The sequence below is a fragment of the Oncorhynchus mykiss genome, chromosome 1 (genome assembly GCF_057628025.1).
Source record: "Oncorhynchus mykiss isolate SJ-2025 chromosome 1, ASM5762802v1, whole genome shotgun sequence".
NCBI classification, from domain to species: Eukaryota; Metazoa; Chordata; class Actinopteri; order Salmoniformes; family Salmonidae; genus Oncorhynchus; species Oncorhynchus mykiss.
In genome coordinates this window covers 55,314,266-55,339,212 of record NC_143022.1, presented here as the reverse complement: position 1 = coordinate 55,339,212, position 24,947 = coordinate 55,314,266, and the positions used below count along the sequence as shown (strand labels likewise).

Sequence of the window (24,947 nt, the reverse complement as noted above, 5' to 3'; positions counted from 1 at the left end):
ATATTATTTATGTAGTGATTGAATATTATTTGCAGCTGTCAGGTAATGTGAAAACAGTAGAATACCAGCAACCAAAAAACAGGTGTTTACTTAGATATTACATGGTAAAATTATAATTGCACAATAATAACCTATAAGTTTGTTTCTTTGGGGTGTTGGGTGGTATTGAAGTGTTTTGTTGAAGTCTGTTGAAGTGACAGATGGATAACTCAAGCTGTTCTGAAGTAACTGTAGCTAGGTGAGGACATCCGTTTGTTTTATGGATGCTGTTCTCCCCCCCCCCCCCCCCCTCACCCTCCAGAGGGTAATCAGGACCTCTCCTGGACCCTGCAAGGAGCACTGAGGACCAAACAGGAGGATAATCTGGTAATGCGTATGTCTGTCTGTCTGTCTGTCTGTCTGTCTGTCTGTCTGTCTGTCTGTCTGTCTGTCTGTCTGTCTGTCTGTGGCCATGTGTAGCATGTGTAGACAAACAACATATTTTATTACATGTTTTGACTGCTAATTACATGCTGGCCTTCTGTCAAGCAGGTCAAAATAAGGTAAATGCTGTATATTTGCATCATTGACACAACCACAATATCTGGTTAGTCAACACCTTCAGTACTGTTATGGAACCAACTAGACAGCCTACTTTTAACACTGTACTTGCTAAGTGTAGGGGTTCTAGGCTTGTAAATCTTGCTCAATGTTCTGTGTGTACCAGGTTGCCTCAGGCAGTATCATATTCAGATGCTACAGTAGAGTAGCGTTATCCTAACAGATTGGTCACTCTCCATCAATAACAGGTGCAGATCAGGAAGGGTTTTCATTATGTTGTTGGTTTTCATTATGTTGTTCTAATGGATCCTTATTACATTTCTCTTTAATGATACAGATCGTTTCTCAGGTTGTCCTTTCCACTGATAGAAGATGAATGTACAATAGGATTACTGACCATGGTAGAAACATGTCCTAACAATAGGGATCAATGCTGCTGAGCGATATCCTGTGTCTGGGTGGGAATTATACCTTCGTATACGATATCTGTGATTTATTAATCTTGCCTGTTGCAACGGGAACCATTAGAACAGTTCATAAAGTACAAACCCTGTCCACCTGTCACTCCAGGCAGGTTAAAGCATTCGCTTTAATAATTGAACAAATTTTTAAAGTATTTGAATCCAGGTCTGGTAGGAATTGATGAGTCTCGCAGGACTGCAGCCAACTTTTTCCAGCTCTGATTTTGGGCACCCTAACTGAATCCATTGCTAAGGAATTCTGCAACATTGTCAATGTTTTTTTTAAAGTCATCATCAGTAGACTAGGCTCTATCACTGTCACGGCTCAGGAGAAGACCCAGATGCAGACAGTTTCGAAGTAACATAGGTTTATTACAAAAACGGGGGCAGGCAAACGACAGGTCAAGGGCAGGCAGAGTTCAGTAGTCCAGAGCAGAATCCGAAGGTACAGAACAGCTGGCAGGCTCAGGGTCAGGGCAGGCAGAGGTCAATAATCCAGGGTGGTATAACAAGGTAAAAAATGACAGGCAGGCTCAGGATCAAGACAGACAGAATGGTCAAAAACCGGGAAAGCTAGAAAACAGGAACTAGAGACGGACAGGAGCACGGGAAAGAACGTTGGTAGGCTTGACGAAACAAAACTAACTGGAAACAGACAAACAGAGAACACAGGTATAAGTACACTGGGGATAATGGGGAAGGTGAGCGACACCTGGAGGGGGGTGGAGACAAACCCCCCCCCCCCCCCCCTCATACCTGGTTGACCAGGGTGCCGGCGTTGGAGTGAGTCAGTGATGAAGCCTGGGTCCAGGATGTCCCTGACGGGGACCCAGCACCACTCCTCCGGGCCATAACCCTCCCAGTCAACCAGGTACTGGAATCCCCTGCCCCTCGGTCAAACCTTCAGGAGGCGCCTCATGTGTACACAGGTTGGCTGTCAATGAGACGGGGGAAGAGAGGTGGGCCTAGAAACAGGAGACAAAGGGCTGTGAGACATAGGTTTAATCCTAGACACATGAAAAGTGGGATGTATACGGAGGGTACGGGGCAACAGAAGACGAACAGCAGAGGGGCTAATAATCTTGGAGATGGGGAAAGGGCCGATGAAGCGGGGGGAAGGTTTGCGGGACTCCACCCAAGGAAGGGCAGGTCTCAAGTGGATAGCCATACCCTCTGCCCGAGACAATACCGGGAGCTGGGGTCCGGTGGTCCGCTTGTCATCGATACTTGAAGGTGGTCTTGAGAAGAGCCGACCGGGCTCTCTTCCAGGTACGGCGACAGAGGCGGACAAACATCTGTGCCGAGGGTACGCCAACCTCTTCCTCTTGCCCCGGGAAGAGTGGGGGCTGATAACTCAGGGAACACTCAAAAAACAAGAGCCCAGTGGTGAGCAGGGCAGGGTGTTGTGGGTGTATTCAACTCACATGAGTTGCTGGCTCCAGGTAGTGGGGTTGGCAGAGACAAGGCAGAGAAGAGTTGTCGCCAGGTCTTGATTGGCTCACTCCGACTGGTCGTTGAACTGAGGGTGGAACCTGGAGGACAGGTTGGCCGTTGACCCAATGAGCATGCAGGACGCCTTCCAGAACCAGGATGAGAACTGAGGACTCTAGTCGGAGACCATGTCCACCGGGAGTCGATGGATCCGGAAGATGTGCTGCACCATGAGCTGGGCAGTCTCTTTGGCAGAGGGTAGCTTGGGGAGAGGAATGACGTGGGCGGCTTTTGAAAACAACTACTGTCAGGATGGCGGTGTTGCCTTCTGACGGGGGAAGATCTGTGACGAAGTCCAGGGATATGTGAGACCACGGACGGTGAGGGACAGGTTGAAGGGGACTAGCCGGAGCTTGCCGAAGAGTCTTGTTCTGCACACAGACCGTGCAGGCAGCGACGAACGCAGAGACGTCCGGGACCATGGTAGGCCACCAAAAGCGTTGTCGCACAAAGGCCAGGATCCGACGGGAGCCTGGGTGGCAGGCAAGCCTGGAGGAGTGGGCCCACTCCAGGACCAAGGAGCAGACCACGTCAGGAACAAACATCAAGTTATCTTGACCCCCGGGGTTCGGCTCAGAACGCTGCTCCTCACGAACCTATTCCCCAACTGAGTGCCATCGCCAGGCACAAGGTGGGAAGGATGGTCTCAGGTTCCTGGGTTGTAGCCGGGGGGCTATAGCGGCGTGACAGCATATCTGGTTTGACATTTCTCAACGGCTGGTCATGCCTTCCTCCTGGCTACTCCTACCTCGGCCAATAGCTCCGCCCACCCCGCAGCTACTCGTCCAAGCCTCCCCAGCTTCTCCTTTACCCAAATCCAGATAGCAGATGTTCTGAAAGAGCTGAAAAACCTGGACCCGTACAAATCAGCTGGTCTTGACAATCTGGACCCTCTATTTCTGAAACTATCCACCGCCATTGTCGCAATCCCTATTACCAGCCTGTTCAACCTCTCTTTCATATTGTCTGAGATCCCCAAGGATTGGAAAGCTGCCGCAGTCATCCCCCTCTTCAAGGGAGAGGACCCTGGACTGCTACAGACCTATATCCATCCTGCCCTGCCTATCTAAGGTCTTCGAAAGCCTAGTCAACAAACAGATCACTGACCATCTCGAATCCCCTCGTACCTTCTCCGCTGTGCAATCTGGTTTCCGAGCCGGTCACGGGTGCGCCTCAGCCACGCTCAAGGTACTAAACGATATCATAACTGCCATCGATAAAAGACAGTACTGTGCAGCCGTCATCATCGACCTGGCCAAGGCTTTCGACTCTGTCAATCACCATATTCTTAATCGGCAGACTCAGTAGCCTCGGTTTTTCTAATGACTGCCTTGCCTGGTTCACCAACTACTTTGCAGACAGAGTTCTGTGTGTCAAATCGGAGGGCATGTTGTCCGGTCCTCTGGCAGTCTCTATGGGGGTGCCACAGGGTTCAATTCTCAGGCCGACTATTTTCTCTGTATATATCAATGATGTTGCTATTGCTGCGGGCGATTCCCTGATCCACCTCTATGCAGACGACACCATTCTGTATACTTCTGGCATTCTGTAACTCACCAGCATTACCAGCATTACGACCAGGAATACGATTTTCCGAAATGGATGCTTTGTTCCCAGGGCAATTGAACTGATTCCAGAGGCTGATCCAAAACACCACCGGCAGAGAAGAGGTACTCAGTGTGGACTCCTAGTCCGACTCAGGAGGCGCGCACACCACCCACCACTTCTGAGATTATAACTTGCTAATGTTCAGTCTCTGGATAATAAAGTTGACGAGCTCAGGACGAGGATTTCCTTCCAGAGAGACATCAGGGATTGTAAAATACTCTGTTTCACAGAAACATGGGCCTCTCGGGTTATGCTGTCTGAGTTCATACAGCCAGTTGGGTTCTCAGTTCATCGCGGGAATAAAGATCTCTCCGGGAAGAAGAAGAGTATGTTTCATGATGAACTACTTATGGTGTGATTGTGATAACATACAGAAACTCAAGTCCTTTGGTTCACCCGAACTAGAATACCTCACGATCAAATGTCATCCGTGTTACCTACCAAGAGAATTCTCTTCGGGTTATAGTCACACCCGTGAATATTCCCCCTCAAGCCGATACCACGACGACCCTCAAAGAACGACACTGGAAACTCTATGCAAACTGGAAACGACATATTCTGAGGCCGCATTTATTGAAGACAGGAATTTTAACAAAGCTAATCTGAGGAAAACGCTTCCAAAGTTCTACCAACACATTGACTGTAGCACTCGCTCTGAGAAAACATTGGACCACTGTTACACAGCTTTTCGAAATGCCTACAAGACCATCCCCCGCCCTCCCTTTGGCAAATCACGACTCCATTTTGCTCCTCCCTTCCCATAGGTGGAAACTCAAACAGGAAGTACCTGTGCTACGAACTATTTAACGCTGGTCTGACCATTCGGAATCCATGCTTCAAGATTGTTTTGAGCACGCGGACTGGGATAAGTTTTCCGGGTAGCCTATGACAATAATATCGACGAATACATGGATACGGTGACTCAGTTTATCAGGAAATGTATAGGAGATGTTGTACCCACTGTGACTATTAAAACCTACCCAAACCGGGATAGATGGCAGCATTTGCGCAAAACTGAAAGCACGAACCACAGCATTTAACCATGGAAAGGTGACTGGGAATATGGCCGAATACAAACAGTGTAGTTATTCCCTCCGTAAGGCAATCAAACAGGCAAAACATCAGTACAGAGACAAAGTGGAGTTGCAATTCAATGGCTCAGACACAAGACCTATGTGGCAGGGTCTACAGGCAATCAAAGACTACAAAGGGAAAACCAGCCACGTCGCTGACACCGACGTCTTGTTTCCGGATAAGCTAAACACCTTCTTCGCCCGTTTTGAGGATAACACAGTGCCCCCAACACGGCCAGCTACCAAGGACTGTGGGCTCTCCTTCTCTGTTGCTGACGTGAGTAAGACATTTAAGCGTGTTAACCCTCGCAAGGCTGCCGGAACAGACGGCATCCCTAGCTGCGTCTTCAGAGCATGCGTCTCCCTATCCTAGTCTGCTGTCCCCACATGCTTCAACATGTCCACCATTGTTCCTGTAGCTAAGAAAGCAAAGGTAACTGAACTAAATAACTATCGCACTGTAGCACTCACTTCTGAAGAAAGTGACTGAAGACACCTAAAACCCTCACACACTTTTAGAGATTCACAATTTAGAGCATCCTGTCGGGCTGTATCACTGCCTGGTACTGCAACTGCATTGCCCGCAATCGCAGGGCTCTCCAGATGGTGGTGTGGTATGCACAACGCATCACCGGTGGCAAACTACCTGCTCTCCAGGACACCTACAACACCCGATGTCACAGGAAGGCCAAAAATATCATTGAGGACAACCACCACCCGAGCCACTGCCTGTTCACCCCGCTATCTTCCAGAAGGCGAGGTCAGTACAGGTGCGTCAAAGCTGGGACCAAGAGACTGAAAAACAGCTTCTATCTCAAGGCCATCAGACTGTTAAATAGCCATCACTGGCACCTTAGAGGCTGCTGCCCTAAATACATAGACTTGAAATCACTGGCCACTAGTTACTTTAATAATGTTTACATATTTTGCACCAATCATCTCATATATATACTGTATTATATTCTATTCTACTGTATTTTATTATATGCTGCTACGACATTGCTCGCCCAAATATTTCTAAATTTGTATGTGACCAATACAATTTGATTTAATTTGAATAGTAGATATTTGCCAGAAAAGAGGGATTGGCCAATGAGTGATATATGTTTCAGTTAGGTTGGCTTCTTAGTGTTCATAGAAATGGTTATCAACTGTACCGCAGAGATGGAACGTAAGTCACAGAAAATAGATGTTGTGGTGGCAGCTGCAGAAAAGTACTTGGGGGTACGAGAAAAGTTACAGGGTGTATTGAGTGGTAGTGAGTGTCCCGTCCTCTCAGATCGTTGGCCTAGGGTTGGATCAGATGAAGAAGAAGAATGTACACTCCAGTCCAGTTGGTGGCAGTAGTGCACCTTTTGGTTGCCAACTGCCATTTTTTTTAAACATAAGAGTTCACCATTACTTCCTGCAACCAACAACAGCGTGTAGTTTTCGTTGGAGCTCATACAAAATCAAAATGGTAAATATAGACTATACTATGAGGTGTTGGATGAGTATTGATAATATGTAGTGAAGGGTCAGGCTATCATAAATTGAATTTGAGTAGCTATCATAAATTCGCATTGTGCCCTTTTGTTGGGATTATTCATATAGCTAGCTAGTTAGCAGCTAAGTTAGCTAGCTAACTTGTTAGCCGCTTTTGCTTTGCACTGTATGTGAAAGGCTAGTTTGACTAGCTATGAATATAAGTAGAAAGCTGTGAGATGGAGCTAATGTGATCAAATGTAAACTAATGCTAGCTAGTCTCAACAACACGTGTGAATGATATAATTTCAGAGTTTACCGCTGAATCCCAAACCGTTTCTGAATGGTCTTACTGGTAAGCCCGTGATGGTGAAGCTGAAGTGGGGTATGGAATACAAGGGATACCTGGTGTCCGTGGACAGCTACATGAACATGCAGGTACGTGGACCAGACGATGTCTAAAATGTGTGAACATTATCATCCTCAAATGGTAAAATGCACCATTGTACAGCAAGTTCTGGAATGATTACCCAATGCACACAATTACATCCAGAGCCATACAAATGTACACGTCTGGTTTTGTATTGCCATCTGTAACATATCTATAATAATAGTCAATATCTATAGTCTAGCTATAAAATCTATTGTCTCTGATTATAGTTGGCCAACACTGAAGAGTATGTAGATGGAGCGTTGGCTGGACACCTAGGAGAGGTGCTTGTCAGGTAAGCTCAGTGGAATGCTCATTGGTTTACTTGCACTTCACATAGCTTATGATTACACACACATTAGCCTGGTCCCAGATCTGTTTGTGCTGCCTTGTTAACTGCTATTATGGTCATCATAGTTTGGTGTGACAATGACCATAGGAGTTTCAAGACAACACAAACAGACCTGGGACCAGGCTACATCCATATCTCCTCTGATTGTAGAATTAGCCCTTCTCTCTGTCATAGAACCAGCCTGCACTGAGCTAACAGTTTCCATGTGTTTCCCCTCCACACAGATGCAACAATGTCTTGTTCATAAGAGGAGTAGAAGAGGAAGAAGAAGATGGGGAAATGAAAGATGCTTGAAAGCTGAATGCTTCAGCAGGCTTCTTCTACTTTCTTTAGTTTATATTTTTTTTCATCCGGTCGCTAATCTTGTTCACTGGATTAGTCCTCATTTTTTAATGAAAAACATCTTGTTGTGAAAACAGTTATGTATTTTTTTATATGATGATGATGATGAACCAAGCTGTTGTGCCCCTCATGGCACAAGGATAATAAAATTGTGCATATTGCACTTTTCAAGAACATCTTTATGATATTTTGTGGTGAGGCAAGAATATTAAACAATTGAGCTATTTTATAATCAAGGTATACAGGACATTTAATTATAGATCTAACTGAAATAACAGACAATGACACTTATGAGTAGCGCATTTTTGTAAATCCTTCTTTGGCTTAAGCTAGCTAAAATATAGACCTAACATAAAAGCTCATTTATAATCAGTAAATGTCTTCAGACGCCAACCTTATGGCAATTCGATCTGAACTGAAATTAAGAGCGGTCTGTCATGATCATTCAGAGTGTATGTCACTGTTTCTCATAATTTTTCACACAGGGTGGCTTTCCTTAGCCTGGTGGGCTGTTTGGGAAACGTTAGGTACAATTAAAACTATACTTCAGGTACCACTGAATACTCTCCCAGGTATTCAAATACTAATGTCCGTTCAGATATTCAAATAACCGTGCCCATCCTTATGTCAGCCCTGTACTCTCCAAAGGAGAAGATCCTGAACTTATGCTCCAATTCAGAGGTCTTTTCCTCCTCCCTCTGAATGGTGTTTTTCACAATGTCTATCTGCTGCACCAGTATGCGGGTCTCACTCTTCCTGTATGTTACACAAGTAGATGGACAGTGTTAGCAGTTACGCTGAGTGCCAGTCTGCTTTCATATGCCTACTCCAAATGTAGTTAGTTGTATTATGTATTCAAAATAAACTTATCACATTTACATAAGTATTCAGACCCTTTACTCAGTATTTTGTTGAAGCACCCTTGGCAATGATTACAGCCCCTAGTCTTCTTGGGTATGACGCTACAAGTTTTGCACACCTGTATTTGGTGGCTTCCGTCTGTCCATAAAGGCCTGATTGGTGGAGTGCTGCAGGGATGGTTGTCCTTCTGGAAGGTTCTCCCATCCATAGAGGAACCCTGGAGCTGAGTGCCAGCTCTAGGAAGAGTCTTGGTGGTTCCTAACTTCTTCCATTTAAGTATGATGGAGGCCACTTATGATGGAGCACCTTCAATGCTCCAGATCTTTACCCCGACAGAATCCTGACTCGGATCTCTACGGCCAATTCCTTCGACCTCATAGCTTGGTTTTTGCTCTGACATGCACTGTCAACTGTGGCACCTTATATAGACGGGTGTGTGCCTTTCCAAATCATGTTCAATCAATTTACTTTACCACAGGTGGACTCCAATCAAGTTGTAGAAACATCTCAAGGATGATCAATGAAAACAGGATGCACCTGATCTCAATTTCGAGTCTCATAGCAAATGGTCTGAATACTTATGTAAATAAGGTAATTCTGTTTATTTTTAATACATTTGCAGACATTTATAAAAACCTGTTTTCGCTTTCTCATTATGTGTATATTAATGATAGTTTAAAAAAATAAATGTAATCCCTTTTAGAATAAGGCTTTAATGTAACAAATTGTGGAAAAAGTCAAAGGGTTTGAATACTTTCCCATGCACTGAACATCTTGGATCAGGCTAGTTAGCAGTCACATATGCAAAGGATAAGGCCTTGGTCGTGTTCATTAGGCATGAAACGGAAGAAAGGGACTGCTTGGATTTGTCCAATACGAATTGTATGCCCAACTGCCCTTCCTTACATTTTCTCCTGTGTCAGCTGGACGGTTTTGTGGATCTCGTCCGTGGCCGCCTCCTGGAAGTTCGGGATGTAGGACAGGTTCTGCTCATCCAGGTCAGTCAGTACGTTCAGCTTGTCCCTGGGGTTTACTTTGAGTAACACAACTCTGGCTGCATGGAGGAGAGGAGACCGCAGAGAAAACAAAATGGAAGAGCTTATAACACAAATATTAGTCTGGTCCCAGATCTGTTTGTGCTGTCTTGTCAATTCCTATGGTCATGTAGTGGAAGGTAAACCCAGTTTCAGTCTTATTTTGAGAATAGGGCTATGAATTTATTATGGTAGATATGTTCATTATTACTTTTTTTTGCATTAAGGGGTTTACTCAAATTTACCTCAGGTTCATCCACCTTTTTTAACCACTACCCTGGTTACATATGTCAACAAACACCAATACAAAAAAATGGTTTATCAATAAAAACAGGAAACTTACATCCAAACCTCGTCACTGAGGCCTCTGCATTCTCTGGCACATCAGGGATGACGGACGCTTGTCTCCTAGTGGAGGATGATGCTTGCTTTTGCACTGAAGGAGTCCAATTAAATACACACAGTAGCACTGAACTATTTGCAATTTTACAACTAATCAATTGATTGACTAATATATTGATCTTATGATAATATAATCAAATTGACCGGTAAAAAAAACATGATCCCCATCCTCTTTCCTTCCAATCTGACGTCTCAGCTGTGAAATTTTTGTGACTCTTGAATTGCGTCGGGCATAGGATGGACATTTTTTGTTATCCACTTGCTCGATAACAGCAGCAATGTCTCAAGTTCCCCTAATAGCATAGCAGAAACCTCCACAAGGCGGGGGGCCCACGAGATCTGGAGGCCCATGATCTGTCATCTCATACCTATGTTAAAATGTTTGTTTTTTGTTATAAATACCTTTGAAAGCAACCACCCTTTTTAATTTCCACATGTAGCAACCGTAGTGTTTGTGTTGTCCAATCTACATGGATAGTAGGTGAGTCAGACAGACAATATAAACTCAGCAAAAAAAAAGAAACGTCCCTTTTTCAGGACCCTGTCTTTCAAAGATAATTCGTAAAAATTCTAATAACTTCATGGATCTTCATTGTAAAGGGTTTAAACACTGTTTCCCATGCTTGTTCAAGGAACCATAAACGATTAATGAACATGCACCTGTGGAACGGTCATTAAGACACTAACAGCTTAGAGACGGTAGGCAATTAAGGTCACAGTTATGAAAACTTAGGACACTAAAGAGGCCTTTCTACTGACTTTGAAAAACACCAAAAGAAAGATGCCCAGTGTCCCTGCTCATCTGTGTGAATGTGCCTTAGGCATGCTGCAAGGAGGCATGAGGACTGCCGACGTGGCCAGGGCAATAAATTGGACGGACAGCTGATCATCCTCGCAGTGGCAGACCACGTGTAACAACACCTGCACAGGTTCGGTACATCCGAACATCACACCAGCGGGACAGGTACAGGATGGCAACAACAACTGCCCGAGTTACACCAGGAACGCACAATCCCTCCGTCAGTGCTCAGACTGTCCGCAATAGGCTGAGAGAGGCTGGACTGAGGGTTTGTCACCAGTCATCACCGGCAACAACATCGCCTATGGGCACAAACTCACTGTTGCTGGACCAGACAGGACTGGCAAAAAGTTGTCTTCACTGTAGCGGTTTTGTCTCAGCAGGGGTGATGATTGGATTCGCGTTTATCGTCGAAGGAATGAGGCCTGTACTCTGGAGTGGGATCGATTTGGAGGTGGAGGGTCCTTCATGACTGAGCTTGTTGTCATTGCAGGCAATCTCAGTGCTGTGCGTTACAGGGAAGACATCCTCCTCCCTCATGTTGGACCCTTCCTGCAGGCTCATCCTGACATAACCCTCCAGCATGACAATGCCACCAGCTACACTGCTCGTTCTGTGCGTAATTTCCTGCAAGACAGGAATGTCAGTGTTCTGCCATGGCCAGCGAAGAGCCTGGATCTCAATCCCATTGAGCATGTCTGGGACCCGTTGGAGTCGGAGGGTGAGGGCTAGGGCCATCCCCCCCCAAAATGTCCGGGAACTTGCAAGTGCCTTGGTGGAAGAGTGGGGTAACATCTCACAGCAAGAACTGGAAAACCTGGTGCAATCCATGAGGAGAAGATGCACTGCAGTACTTAATGCAGCTGGTGGCCACACCAGATGCTGACTGTTACTTTTGAGTCTGTGAAACTTGTTCAGTTTATGTCTCAGTTGTTGAATCTTGTTATGTTCATACCAATATTTACACATTATGTTTGCTGAAAATAAATGCAGTTGACAATGAGAGGACATTTCATTTTTTTTGCTGAGTTTACATTATATATACAAAAGTATGTGGACACCCCTTCAAATTTGCTGACAGGTGTATAAAATCGAGCACACAGCCATGTAATCTCCATAGACATACATTGGCAGTAGAAGGGCCTTTCCAACAAGTCAGTTCATCACATTTCTGCCCTGCTAGAGCTGCCCCGGTCGACTGTAAGTGCTGTTACTGTGAAGTGGAAACATCTAGGAGCAACAACGGCTAATCCGCGAAGTGGAAGCTCACAAGCTCACAGAAAGGGACCGCCGAGTGCTGATGCGCGTAGTCCGTAAAAATCATCTATCCTCAGTTGCAACACACTGAGTTCCAAACTGCCTCTGGAAGCAACATCAGCACAAGAACAATTCTTCGGGAGCTTCTTGAAATGGGTTTCCATGGCCAAGCAGCCACACAGCCTAAGATCACCATGCGCAATGCCAAGCGTTAGCTGGAGTGGTGTAAAGCTTGCCGCCATTGGACACTGGAGCAATGGAAACAAGTTCCCTTCAACATCTGGCAGTCCGACGGACAAATCTGGGTTTAGCGGATGCCAGGTAACGCTATCGACCCGAATGCATAGTGCCAACTGTAAAGTTTGGTGGAGGAGGAATAATGGTCTGGGGCTGTTTTTCATGTAGTTCCAGTGACGGGAAATCTTAAAACTACAGCATAGAATGACATTCTAGACGATTCTGTGCTTCGAACTTTGTGGCAACAGTTTGCCCCTTTCCTGTTTCAACATGACAATGCCCCCATGCACAAAGAGAGGTCCATGCACAATGAGAGGTCCATGCACAATGGTTTGTCGAGATCAGTGTGGAAGAACTGCATTGGCTTGCACAGAGCCCTGGCCTCAACTTCATCGAACACCTTTGGGATGAATTGGAACGCCAACTTGAGCCAGGCCTAATCGTCCAACATCATTGCCCGACCTCACTAATGATCTTGTGGCTGAATGGAAGCAAGTCCCTTCAGCAATGTTCCAACATCGAGTGGAAAGCCTTCCCAGAAGAGTGGAGGCTGTTATAGCAGTAAAGGGGGACCAACTCCATATTAATGCCCATGATTTTGGAATGAGATGTTCGACGAGCAGGGTTCCACATACTTCTGGTCATGTAGCGTAGTTGCATCTAATTAGCCTGTCTCAGAGCTGTCGGCGGCAGCCCGCCTAGGCCTTCTCACCGATTTTGGCCATCGAGTTCAAACAAGTTAAGTGAATCAGGTGGAGAGTGGGTGTGTTGTTCAAGATGGATTAAGGCAAGACCAAGTGGTGCACATAAACACCACAAAAAAAGCTTTATCTGATTACCGAAGAACCACATCAGCAAAGCTGCTATCTTGTCCTCGACTGACGAAACACCATTGCAGGTGGAATCTAGTAGGCCTACAATCTAGTCCCGACAGAGACCTCACTGCCCGGGCCGGCCATTGACAGTGGCCTTTACTCCTCGTCTTCTGGACAATTCCCCTCGAGAATAGTGACAGTTACTCTAATGAGAGTGCCGGCCCAGAAAACCAAGTTAATGACTGCCAGCGACCGAGCTGCGACCCCTTCCTGTGAACACTGTAAAGCCTATGAGGGATGAGACGGATAGCCCCGACAGCATGGAGTCCAAGTTACAATGTGTATTATAAACCGATGGTTCGAGCCCTGAATGCTGATTGGCTGAAAGCCATGGTGTATCAGACCGTATATCATGGGAATAAATAAAGAAATACTATTTACTGGTCCAATTACGTTTGCAACCAGTTTATAATAGCAATAAGGCACCTTGAGGGTTTGTGGTCAATATACCACAAGTAAGGGCTCTATCCAGGCACCCTGCGTTGCGTCGTGCAAAAGAACAGCCCTTAGCCATGCTATATTGGCCATATACCACACCTCCTCGGGCCTTATTGCTTAAATATACACTGAGTGTACAAAACATTAGGAACGACTGCTCTTTCCATGACATAGACTGACCAGTTAAATCCAGGTGAAAGCTATGATCCGTTATTGATGTCACTTGTTAAATCCACTTCAATCAGTGTAGATGAAGGGGGCGACAGGTTAAATAAGGATCGAGACATGGACTGTGTATGTGTGCCATTCAGAAGGTGAATAGGTATGTGCCAGGCGAAATGGTTTGAGTGTATGAAGAACTGCAATGCTGCTGGGTTTTTCATGCTCAACAGTTTGCAGACTGGCAGCTCTGGCTGCTCCATGCAGACTGGCAGCTCTGGCTGCTCCAGGCAGACTGGCAGCTCTGGCTGCTCCATGCAGACTGGCAGCTCTGGCTGCTCCATGCAGACTGGCAGCTCTGGCTGCTCCATGCAGACTGGCAGCTCTGGCTGCTCCATGCAGACTGGCAGCTCTGGCTGCTCCATGCAGACTGGCAGCTCTGGCTGCTCCATGCAGACAGGCAGCTCTGGCTGCGCTGAACAGGCAGGAGACTCCGGCAGCGCTGGAGAGGAGGAAGGTTCCAACTGCGCTGAACAGGCAGGAGACTCCGGCAGCGCTGTAGAGGAGGAAGGCTCTGACAGCGCTAGATAGGCGGGAGACTCCGGCAGCGCTGGAGAGGAGGAAGGTTCCAACTGCGCTGAACAGGCAGGAGACTCCGGCAGCGCTGTAGAGGAGGAAGGCTCTGACAGCGCTAGATAGGCGGGAGACTCCGGCAGCGCTGGAGAGGAGGAAGGTTCCAACTGCGCTGAACAGGCAGGAGACTCCGGCAGCGCTGTAGAGGAGGAAGGCTCTGACAGCGCTAGATAGGCGGGAGACTCCGGCAGCGCTGGAGAGGAGGAAGGTTCCAACTGCGCTGAACAGGCAGGAGACTCCGGCAGCGCTGTAGAGGAGGAAGGCTCTGACAGCGCTAGATAGGCGGGAGACTCCGGCAGCGCTGGAGAGGAGGAAGGTTCCAACTGCGCTGAACAGGCAGGAGACTCCGGCAGCGCTGTAGAGGAGGAAGGCTCTGACAGCGCTAGATAGGCGGGAGACTCCGGCAGCGCTGGAGAGGAGGAAGGTTCCAACTGCGCTGAACAGGCAGGAGACTCCGGCAGCGCTGTAGAGGAGGAAGGCTCTGACAGCGCTAGATAGGCGGGAGACTCCGGCAGCGCTGGAGAGGAGAAAGGCTTAGGCAGCGCTGGACAGGCGAGGCGCACTGTAGGCCTGATGCGTGGTGCTGGCACTGGTGGTACTGGGCCGAGAACACGCACAGGAAGCCTGGTGCGGGTGAGCTGCCACCGGAGGGCTGGTGTGTGGAGGTGGCACAGGATGGACCGGACCGTGAAGTCGTACTGGAGATCTTGAGAGCAGGGCTGGCACAAGACGTGTAAGGCTAGGGAGGTGCACAGGAGGCCTAGTGCGTGAGGCTGGCACAATCTTCACCAGCCGACTAACACGCACCTCAGGACGAGTATGGAGCACTGACCCAAGTGCCATCAAATCCCCGACACGCTCCGTCGGGCGAATATCGTACCTAAAGCACCAACACAGCAACTCCCTCATAACTCTCTCCTCCAATTTCCCCATTAACTCTTTCACAGTCTCTGCTTCGCTCACCTCCAACACCGGCTCTGGTTCTGGTCTCCTCCTTGGCTCCTCACGATAAACAGGGGGAGTTGGCTCAGGTCTGAACCCTGACTCTGCCACACTCTCCCTGAGCCCCCCCCCCCCCCCCCCAAGACATTTTTGGGGCTGACTCTCGGGCTTCCTTCCACGCCGCCGTGCTTGTCTCTCCATATCCATTCTCCTATAACGCTCCTCGCACTGCTCCAGCGAATCCCAGGCGGGCTCCGGCACTCTCCCTGGGTCAATCGCCCACCTGTCTATTTTCTCCCAAGTCGTATACTCCAGACTTCGTAGCTCCTGCTGCCGCTGCCTGTCACCACGCCGCTTGGTCCTGTTGTGGTGGGTGATTCTGTTACGGTTTTCTTTAGGTGAAAGAGAGTCGGACCAAAACGCAGCGTGGTATTCTTGAAACATGTTTAATGACGAAGGAAAAAAACGAACAATACAAAAACAACAAACGTAACGCGAAAACCTATACAGCCTATCTCGTAACAACAAAGACAGGAACAATCACCCACGAAACACTCAAAGAATATGGCTGCCTAAATATGGTTCCCAATCAGAGACAACGATAATCACCTGCCTCTGATTGAGAACCAATTCAGACAGCCATAGACTTTGCTAGAGAACCCCACTAAGCCACAATCCCGATACCTACTAAAACCCCAAGACAAAACACACCACATAAAATAAACCCATGTCACACCCTGGCCTGACCAAAATAATAAAGAAAACACAAAATACTTCGACCAGGGCGTGACAGTGATCCACTTTTCTTTCAGGACCTGGACACTCCCACCAGCAGTGGCATCAAAGTGTTTTTCTCAAAGTTGCCTGGATGTTACGTGTCCTACTTACTTCAGTACACTCATAACAACTTAAGCATTACGGACTTCTATTCGATCAAATAAACCTTGATCAAATAAACCATAAATCAAATAAACTATAACATTTTTATTGACCAAATTCGACAATCTCTCATTGACCATACAAAACTCCTTGCTGGTGGGCGAAACAACAACAAAACGTCACCTGCCGGAGGGAGACAGATTTTCCCACCGAGTTGGGCCTCTCTTCCTCTTCCTCACTTCCTCCTCGAGGATGACAGATTGTGTCTTCAAATGAACAATAGTCTTAGAAACAACATGGGTTTGCATGTACCTCCTACACAGGATGAAAACATTTTCAGGGATTAAGATGTCATCTTAAAAACAAACAAATGTTTTGTTAAGACAACTGAAACCAAATATATTATTTGGTATTAACAAGCTACCTATCTTGTATTTAACTAGGCAAGTCAGTTATGAGCAAAATCTGATTTACATTGATGGCCTACCAAGGAACAGTGGGTTAACTGCCTTGATCAGGGGCAGAACAACATATTTTTTATCTTGTCATCTCTGGGATACGATCCAGCAATCGTTCAATTACTGGCACAATGCTCAAACCACTAGGCTACCTGCTGCCCCATGCTATATCAGCACAATACAAGGGTATTTATTTTTTCAGCAAACATTAGCTATGTCAACTTCAGTCTAGCTATCTGAGGTGGAGATCACAAAGCAATGGCAAAAACAAATCTTTCAGCCAAATGTATTAATTGACTATCTGTGTTAAGGTGAGTGAATGAGGACCCAAAAGCGAACTAACTTAAACAGAGCTTCTTTAATAACCAAACATAGGTAGGCTCAGATAGACCGGCAGATTCCGACAGGACAGGACAAGGTTACAGCAAACATGACGATAGTCTGGCTCAGGCATGAAACACAACAAACAAGAATCCGACAAGGACAGGAACAGAAACAGAGAGAGATATAGGGACCTAATCAGAGGGAAAAAGGGAACAGGTGGGAAACGGGGTGAATGGGTAGTCAGAGGAGACAAGGAACAGCTGGGGGAAAGCGGGGGAGAAAAGGTAACCTAACAACGACCAGCAGAGGGAGACAGGGTGAAGGGAAAGGACAGAGACAAGACACAACATGACAGTACATGACAGTACCCCCCCACTCACCGAGCGCCTCCTGGCGCACTCGAGGAGGAAACCTGGCGGCAACGGAGGAAATCCTCGATCAGCGCACGGTCCAGCACGTCCCGAGAGGGAACCCAACTCCTCTCCTCAGGACCGTACCCCTCCCAATCTACGAGATACTGGTGACCACGGCCCCGAGGACGCATGTCCAAAATTCTACGGACCCTGTAGATGGGTGCGCCCTCGACAAGGATGGGGGGGGGGGGGGGAAGACGAGCGGGGGCGCGAAGGACGGGCTTGATGCAGGAGACATGGAAGACCGGGTGGACGCGACGAAGGTATCGCGGAAGAAGAAGTCGAACTGCGACAGGATTAATGACCCGAGAAATACGGAACGGACCAATGAACCGCGGGGTCAACTTGCGAGAAGCCGTCTTAAGGGGAAGGTTCTGAGTGGAGAGCCAAACTCTCTGACCGCGACAATATCTAGGACTCTTAGTTCTACGCTTATTAGCAGCCCTCACAGTCTGCGTCCTATAACGGCAAAGTGCAGACCTGACCCTCTTCCAGGTGCGCTCGCAACGTTGGACAAAAGCCTGAGCGGAGGGGACGCTGGACTCGGCGAACTGAGATGAGAACAGCGGAGGCTGGTACCCGAGGCTACTCTGAAAAGGAGATAGCCCGGTCGCAGACGAAGGAAGCGAGTTGTGGGCGTATTCTGCCCAGGGGAGCTGTTCTGACCAAGACGCAGGGTTACGAAAAGAAAGACTGCGTAAGATGCGACCAATAGTCTGATTGGCCCGTTCTGCTTGACCGTTAGACTGGGGGTGAAAGCCGGAAGAGAGACTGACGGAAGCCCCAATGAAACGGCAAAACTCCCTCCAAAATTGAGACGTGAATTGCGGACCTCTGTCCGAAACGACGTCTGACGGAAGGCCATGAATTCTGAAAACATTCTCGATGATGATTTGTGCCGTCTCTTTAGCAGAAGGAAGCTTAGCAAGGGGAATGAAATGAGCCGCCTTAGAGAACCTATCGACAACCGTAAGAATAACAGTCTTCCCCGCTGACGAAGGCAGTCCGGTGACAAAATCTAAGGCGATGTGAGACCACGGTCGAGAGGGAATAGGAAGCGGCCTGAGACGGCCGGCAGGAGGAGAGTTACCGGACTTAGTCTGCGCGCAGACCGAACAAGCAGCCACGAAACGACGCGTGTCATGCTCCCGGGTGGGCCACCAAAAACGCTGGCGAATGGAAGCAAGCGTACCCCGAACGCCAGGGTGGCCGGCTAACTTGGCAGAGTGAGCCCACTGAAGAACGGCCAGACGAGTAGGAACGGGAACGAAAAGAAGGTTCCTAGGACAAGCGCGCGGCGACGGAGTGTGAGTGAGCGCTTGTTTTACCTGCCTCTCAATTCCCCAGACAGTCAACCCGACAACACGCCCCTCAGGGAGAATCCCCTCGGGGTCAGTGGAGGCTACTGAAGAACTGAAGAGACGAGACAAAGCATCAGGCTTGGTGTTCTTAGAGCCCGGACGATAAGAAATCACGAACTCGAAACGAGCGAAAAACAGCGCCCAACGCGCCTGACGCGCATTAAGTCGTTTGGCAGAACGGATGTACTCAAGGTTCCTATGGTCAGTCCAAACGACAAAAGGAACGGTCGCCCCCTCCAACCACTGTCGCCATTCGCCTAGGGCTAACCGGATGGCGAGCAGTTCGCGGTTACCCACATCATAGTTACGTTCCGACGGCGACAGGCGATGAGAAAAATATGCGCATGGGTGGACCTTGTCGTCAGAGAGGGAGCGCTGAGAAAGGATGGCTCCCACGCCCACCTCTGACGCGTCAACCTCGACAACGAACTGTCTAGAGACGTCAGGTGTAACAAGGATAGGAGCGGATGTAAAACGATTCTTGAGGAGATCAAAAGCTCCCTGGGCGGAAACGGACCACTTAAAGCACGTCTTGACAGAAGTAAGGGCTGTGAGAGGAGCTGCCACCTGACCGAAATTACGGATGAAACGACGATAGAAGTTCGCGAAGCCGAGAAAGCGCTGCAGCTCGACGCGTGACTTAGGGACGGGCCAATCAATGACAGCTTGGACCTTAGCGGGATCCATCTTAATGCCTTCAGCGGAAATAACAGAACCGAGAAATGTGACGGAGGAGGCATGAAAAGTGCACTTCTCAGCCTTCACAAAAAGACAATTCTCTAAAAGGCGCTGGAGGACACGTCGAACGTGCTGAACATGAATCTGGAGTGACGGTGAAAAAATCAGGATATCGTCAAGGTAAACGAAAACAAAGATGTTCAGCATGTCTCTCAGGACATCATTGACTAATGCCTGAAAGACAGCTGGAGCGTTAGCGAGGCCGAAAGGAAGAACCCGGTATTCAAAGTGCCCTAACGGAGTGTTAAACGCCGTCTTCCACTCGTCCCCCTCCCTGATGCGCACGAGATGGTAAGCGTTACGAAGGTCCAACTTAGTGAAAAACCTGGCTCCCTGCAGGATCTCGAAGGCTGAAGACATAAGAGGAAGCGGATAACGATTCTTCACTGTTATGTCATTCAGCCCTCGATAATCTATGCAGGGGCGCAGAGACCCGTCCTTCTTCTTGACAAAAAAAAACCCCGCTCCGGCGGGAGAGGAGGAGGGGACTATGGTACCGGCGTCAAGAGCTACAGACAAATAATCTTCGAGAGCCTTACGTTCGGGAGCCGACAGAGAGTATAGTCTACCCCGGGGGGGGGTGGTTCCCGGAAGGAGATCAATACTACAATCATACGACCGGTGTGGAGGAAGAGAGGTGGCCCTGGACCGACTGAACACCGTGCGCAGATCGTGATATTCCTCCGGCACCCCTGTCAAATCACCAGGCTCCTCCTGTGAAGAAGAGACAGAGGAAACAGGAGGGATAGCAGACATTAAACATTTCACATGACAAGAGACGTTCCAGGAGAGGATAGAATTACTAGACCAATTAATGGAAGGATTATGACAAACTAGCCAGGGATGGCCCAAAACAACAGGTGTAAAAGGTGAACGAAAAATTAAAAAAGAAATGGTTTCACTATGATTACCAGAAACAGTGAGGGTTAAAGGTAGCGTCTCACGCTGAATCCTGGGGAGAGGACTACCATCCAGGGCGAACAAGGCCGTGGGCTCCTTTAACTGTCTGAGAGGAATGTCATGTTCCCGAGCCCAGGTCTCGTCCATAAAACAGCCCTCCGCCCCAGAGTCTATTAAGGCACTGCAGGAAGCTGACGAACCGGTCCAGCGTAGATGGACCGACAAGGTAGTGCAGGATCTTGAAGGAGAGACAGGAGTAGTAGCGCTCACCAGTAGCCCTCCGCTTACTGACGAGCTCTGGCCTTTTACTGGACATGAAGTGACAAAATGACCAGCGGAACCGCAATAGAGACAGAGGCGGTTGGTGATTCTCCGTTCCCTCTCCTTAGTCGAGATGCGGATACCTCCCAGCTGCATGGGCTCAGCACCCGAGCCGGCAGAGGAAGATGGTAGTGATGCGGAGAGGGAGGCGACGGAGAGCGCGAGCTCCTTTCCACGAGCTCGGTGACGAAGATCAACCCGTCGCTCAATGCGAATAGCGAGTTCAATCAAGGAATCCACGCTGGAAGGAACCTCCCGGGAGAGAATCTCATCCTTTACCTCTGCGCGGAAACCCTCCAGAAGACGAGCGAGCAAGGCCGGCTCGTTCCAGCCACTGGAGACAGCAAGAGTGCGAAACTCAATAGAGTAGTCTGTTATGGATCGATTGCCTTGACATAGGGAAGACAGGGCCCTGGAAGCCTCCTCCCCAAAAACAGATCGATCAAAAACCCGTATCATCTCCTCCTTAAAGTCCTGATACTGGTTAGTACACTCAGCCCTTGCCTCCCAGATTGCCGTGCCCCACTCACGAGCCCGTCCAATAAGGAGAGATATGACGTAGGCGACACGAGCAGTGCTCCTGGAGTAAGTGTTGGGCTGGAGAGAAAACACAATATCACACTGGGTGAGGAACGAGCGGCATTCAGTGGGCTCCCCAGAGTAACACGGCGGGTTATTGATTCTGGGCTCCGGAGATTCGAAAGCCCTGGAAGTGGCCGGTGGATCGAGGCGGAGATGGTGAACCTGTTCTGTGAGGTTGGAGACTTGGGTGGCCAGGGTCTCAACGGCATGTCGAGCAGCAGACACTTCCTGCTCGTGTCTGCCTAGCATCGCTCCCTGGATCCCGACGGCTGAGTGGAGAGGATCCGAAGTCGCTGGGTCCATTCTTGGTCGGATTCTTCTGTTAAGGTGAGTGAATGAGGACCCAAAAGCGAACTAACTTAAACAGAGCTTCTTTAATAACCAAACATAGGTAGGCTCAGATAGACCGGCAGATTCCGACAGGACAGGACAAGGTTACAGCAAACATGACGATAGTCTGGCTCAGGCATGAAACACAACAAACAAGAATCCGACAAGGACAGGAACAGAAACAGAGAGAGATATAGGGACCTAATCAGAGGGAAAAAGGGAACAGGTGGGAAACGGGGTGAATGGGTAGTCAGAGGAGACAAGGAACAGCTGGGGGAAAGCGGGGGAGAAAAGGTAACCTAACAACGACCAGCAGAGGGAGACAGGGTGAAGGGAAAGGACAGAGACAAGACACAACATGACAGTACATGACAATCTGAGGTGGAAGCTAGCTAGCTAGCTATCTAATAACAGGGCTACACTTAGAAACTGTGTTGCCATTTTAGTTGCAGTTGAGATGCTTGCTAGTTGCTGGAGGTGACACACAAAGTGGCGCTGACCACAGCTCAATAAACCCTGTTGACGATCAAAATACTAAATATAGAGATGTTTTCATGTTAATAAATGCACATGTTTGAATACATCTCTTTGCTTAGCTTCACTTCCTAACGTGCTTCCATTCCCCATTTATAGCTGCTCTGTGGATTGTAAATACTGTACTGTGTGAGAGAGAGAGAGGGTCCCTTATGAAAAAAGATTGCAGTCAGAGTGCAGTATCACTCCAGTTGAAATGCACTATAACCGCAATATGCTGCAAATGCTGTGTCCAAAAGAACACCCTTCTTTTACAACAGTAATTTTGCAGTATAACTGCAGTTCAACTGCAGTACACTGGAGTTATTCTGCAATTACTGCGTTCAAAAAACCACAGTTGACTGCAGTTACTGCACTTTTAATGCAGTTTCAAAACTGCAATCTTTTTTTGTAATGGGTGTCTTTATTTAGTATGGTCAGGGCGTGAGTTGGGGTGGGCAGTCTATGTTTGTGTTTCTATGTTTTTTCTAGTTCTGTGTTTGGCCTGTATGGTTCTCAATCAGAGGCAGCTGTTTATCGTTGTCCCTGATTGAGAACCATATTTAGGTAGCCTGGGTTTCACTGTTGGTGGTTGGGTGTCTGTTTCCGTGTCTGTGTTTGTCACCACACGGTACTCTTTCGGTTTTCGTTCATGGTCACATTTATGTTTTGTATTTCTTAGTGTTCAGTTTATGTTTCATAATAAACGATATGGACACTTGCCACGCTGCGTATTGGTCCGATCCCTGTTACACCTCCTCAGAAGAGGAGGAAGAATGCTGTTACACACCCGGACAACTGATGAAACTGTGGGTTTGCACAAACTGTTAGAAACCATCTTGGGGAAGCTCATCTGCGTGCTCGTCGTCCTCACCAGAGTCTTGACCTGACTGCAGTTTGGCTTCAGTAACCAACTTCAGTGGACAAATGCTCACCTTCGATGGCCACTGGCACGCTGGAGAAGTGTGCTCTTCACAAATGAATCCCGGTTTCAACTGTACCGGGCAGAAAGCATGTATGGAATTGTGTGGGCGAGCAGTTTGCTGATGTCAACGTTGTGAACAGAGTGCCCCATGGTAGCAGTAGGGTTATGGTATGGGCAGGCATAACCTACGGACAACGAACACAATTGCATTTTAGCGATGGCAATTTGAATGCACAAAGTATCCGTATCTGGTGTGAGAAGATCCTGAGGCTCATTGTCGTGCCATTCATCCGCCGGCACCTCATGTTTCAGCATGATAATGCACGGCCCCATGTCGCAAGGATCTGTACACAATTCCTGGAAGCTGAAAATGTCCCATTTCTTCCATGGCCTCACCAGACCATGTCACCCATTGATCACGTTTGGGATGATCTGGAACGACGTGTACGACAGCATGTTCCAGTTCCCGCACAGCCATTGAAAAGAGGAGAGGGATGTCATTCCACAGGCCACAATCAACAGCCGGATTAACTCTAAGCAAAGGAGATGTGTCGCGCTACATAAAGACAAATGGTAGTCACACCAGATACTGATTTTTGTTCAGTATAGTTTTGGTGACGATAAAAATTACAAGTCTACTGTCTAGCCTCAATCAATGCAGGAGTTATCCGACAACTCCTTATTCAAAACTAATATAGAATAAATTATTATTATTGCAGTGGCTGGGGTTGCAGAAGGAAGAAAACATTTATCTGAAATACATTTAGACAAAGATGATATTGATATGAATGATATTAACGATGATTTCACTCGAGTCGGACTCATTTCCATGGTGATGAGAAGGCAGTAGGAACTCCATTTTATACTTAAGCAATAAGGCCCGAGGGGGTGTGGTAAAGGGCCAATATACCACGGCTAATGGCTGTTCTTATGCACAACGCGGAGTGCTAGGACACAGCCCTTAGCCGTGGTAAATTGTCCATATATCACAAACCCCTGAGGTTACTGGTTACCAACATAATTAGAGCAGTAAAAATAAATGTATACCACGGCTTTCAGGCAATTAGCATTCAGGGCTCGAACCACTCAGTTTATACTGTAATTCTCAATGTATGGCTGTGCCACGTTCCACACCTGGAAAATGACATCAAATACACAAACCTGGTTAAAAGCGTCCTGCTAAATGACAGTCTTCATATTTATTGAATAAATATAGGCTCAGAGTGACATCTATAATGACCACACACTTGCCTTCTGGTCTAGAAGAAGATGATGGACAGCATCAATGTCTGGTGACATGAACCTATCCTTGATCCAGGGCCTGAGAAGAGGGGAGAGACAGAGAGGGTGAGGAGACGGTGTGGGAGACAGAGGGTGGAGTAGAAGAGATGGAGAAGAGGGAGGATAATTGATGGGAGGAGAAGAGACAGAAGGCAGAGGGTGTAGGAGAAGAGGGGGAGCGATTCAGGGGAGTAGGAGGCAGAGAATGATGAGAAGAGGGGTCACAGGAAGAAGAGGGACATTGGATAAATATTAACCAATGTGCTCAATCATTTCAGGGGACTGAGATGTGTGTTACAGTGTGTACACACTGGCCCGATCTGTTGGACTTACTTTGGTTACACTGCGTACAAGGTCATAGACCTTCTCCAATGGTGTTGTGGTAAGCAGGGGGTGGAAGAACTCGATGCCCTGGCAGGCAGCTAGTGTAACGGATGTGAAACGGCTAGCTTAGTTAGCAGTGTGCGCTAAATAGCGTTTCAATCGGTGATGTCACTTGCTCTGAGACCTTGAAGTAGTAGTTC

General features: G+C 47.8%; 1 protein-coding gene across 1 annotated transcript; it reads left to right on the top strand.

The window, feature by feature from the left end:
* Window positions 1–6,517: 6,517 nt before the first annotated feature.
* On the top strand, window positions 6,518–8,645 carry LOC110525078 (small nuclear ribonucleoprotein F). The gene is made up of 4 exons (XM_021605028.3): window positions 6,518–6,632; window positions 6,950–7,075; window positions 7,298–7,362; window positions 7,644–8,645. The coding sequence occupies exons 1-4, from the start codon at window positions 6,630–6,632 to the stop codon at window positions 7,711–7,713; spliced, it is 264 nt and encodes an 87-aa protein (XP_021460703.3). The 5' UTR covers window positions 6,518–6,629; the 3' UTR covers window positions 7,714–8,645.
* The last annotated feature ends 16,302 nt before the right edge of the window (window positions 8,646–24,947 follow it).

What these genes read in the sequence shown, in the direction of transcription:
- LOC110525078 (XM_021605028.3), top strand. An exon ending in ACAGCTACATGAACATGCAG is followed by an intron (nt 7,076 to 7,297) that starts GTACGTGGACCA and finishes CTCTGATTATAG; the next exon opens with TTGGCCAACACTGAAGAGTA. An exon ending in CTAGGAGAGGTGCTTGTCAG is followed by an intron (nt 7,363 to 7,643) that starts GTAAGCTCAGTG and finishes CCCTCCACACAG; the next exon opens with ATGCAACAATGTCTTGTTCA.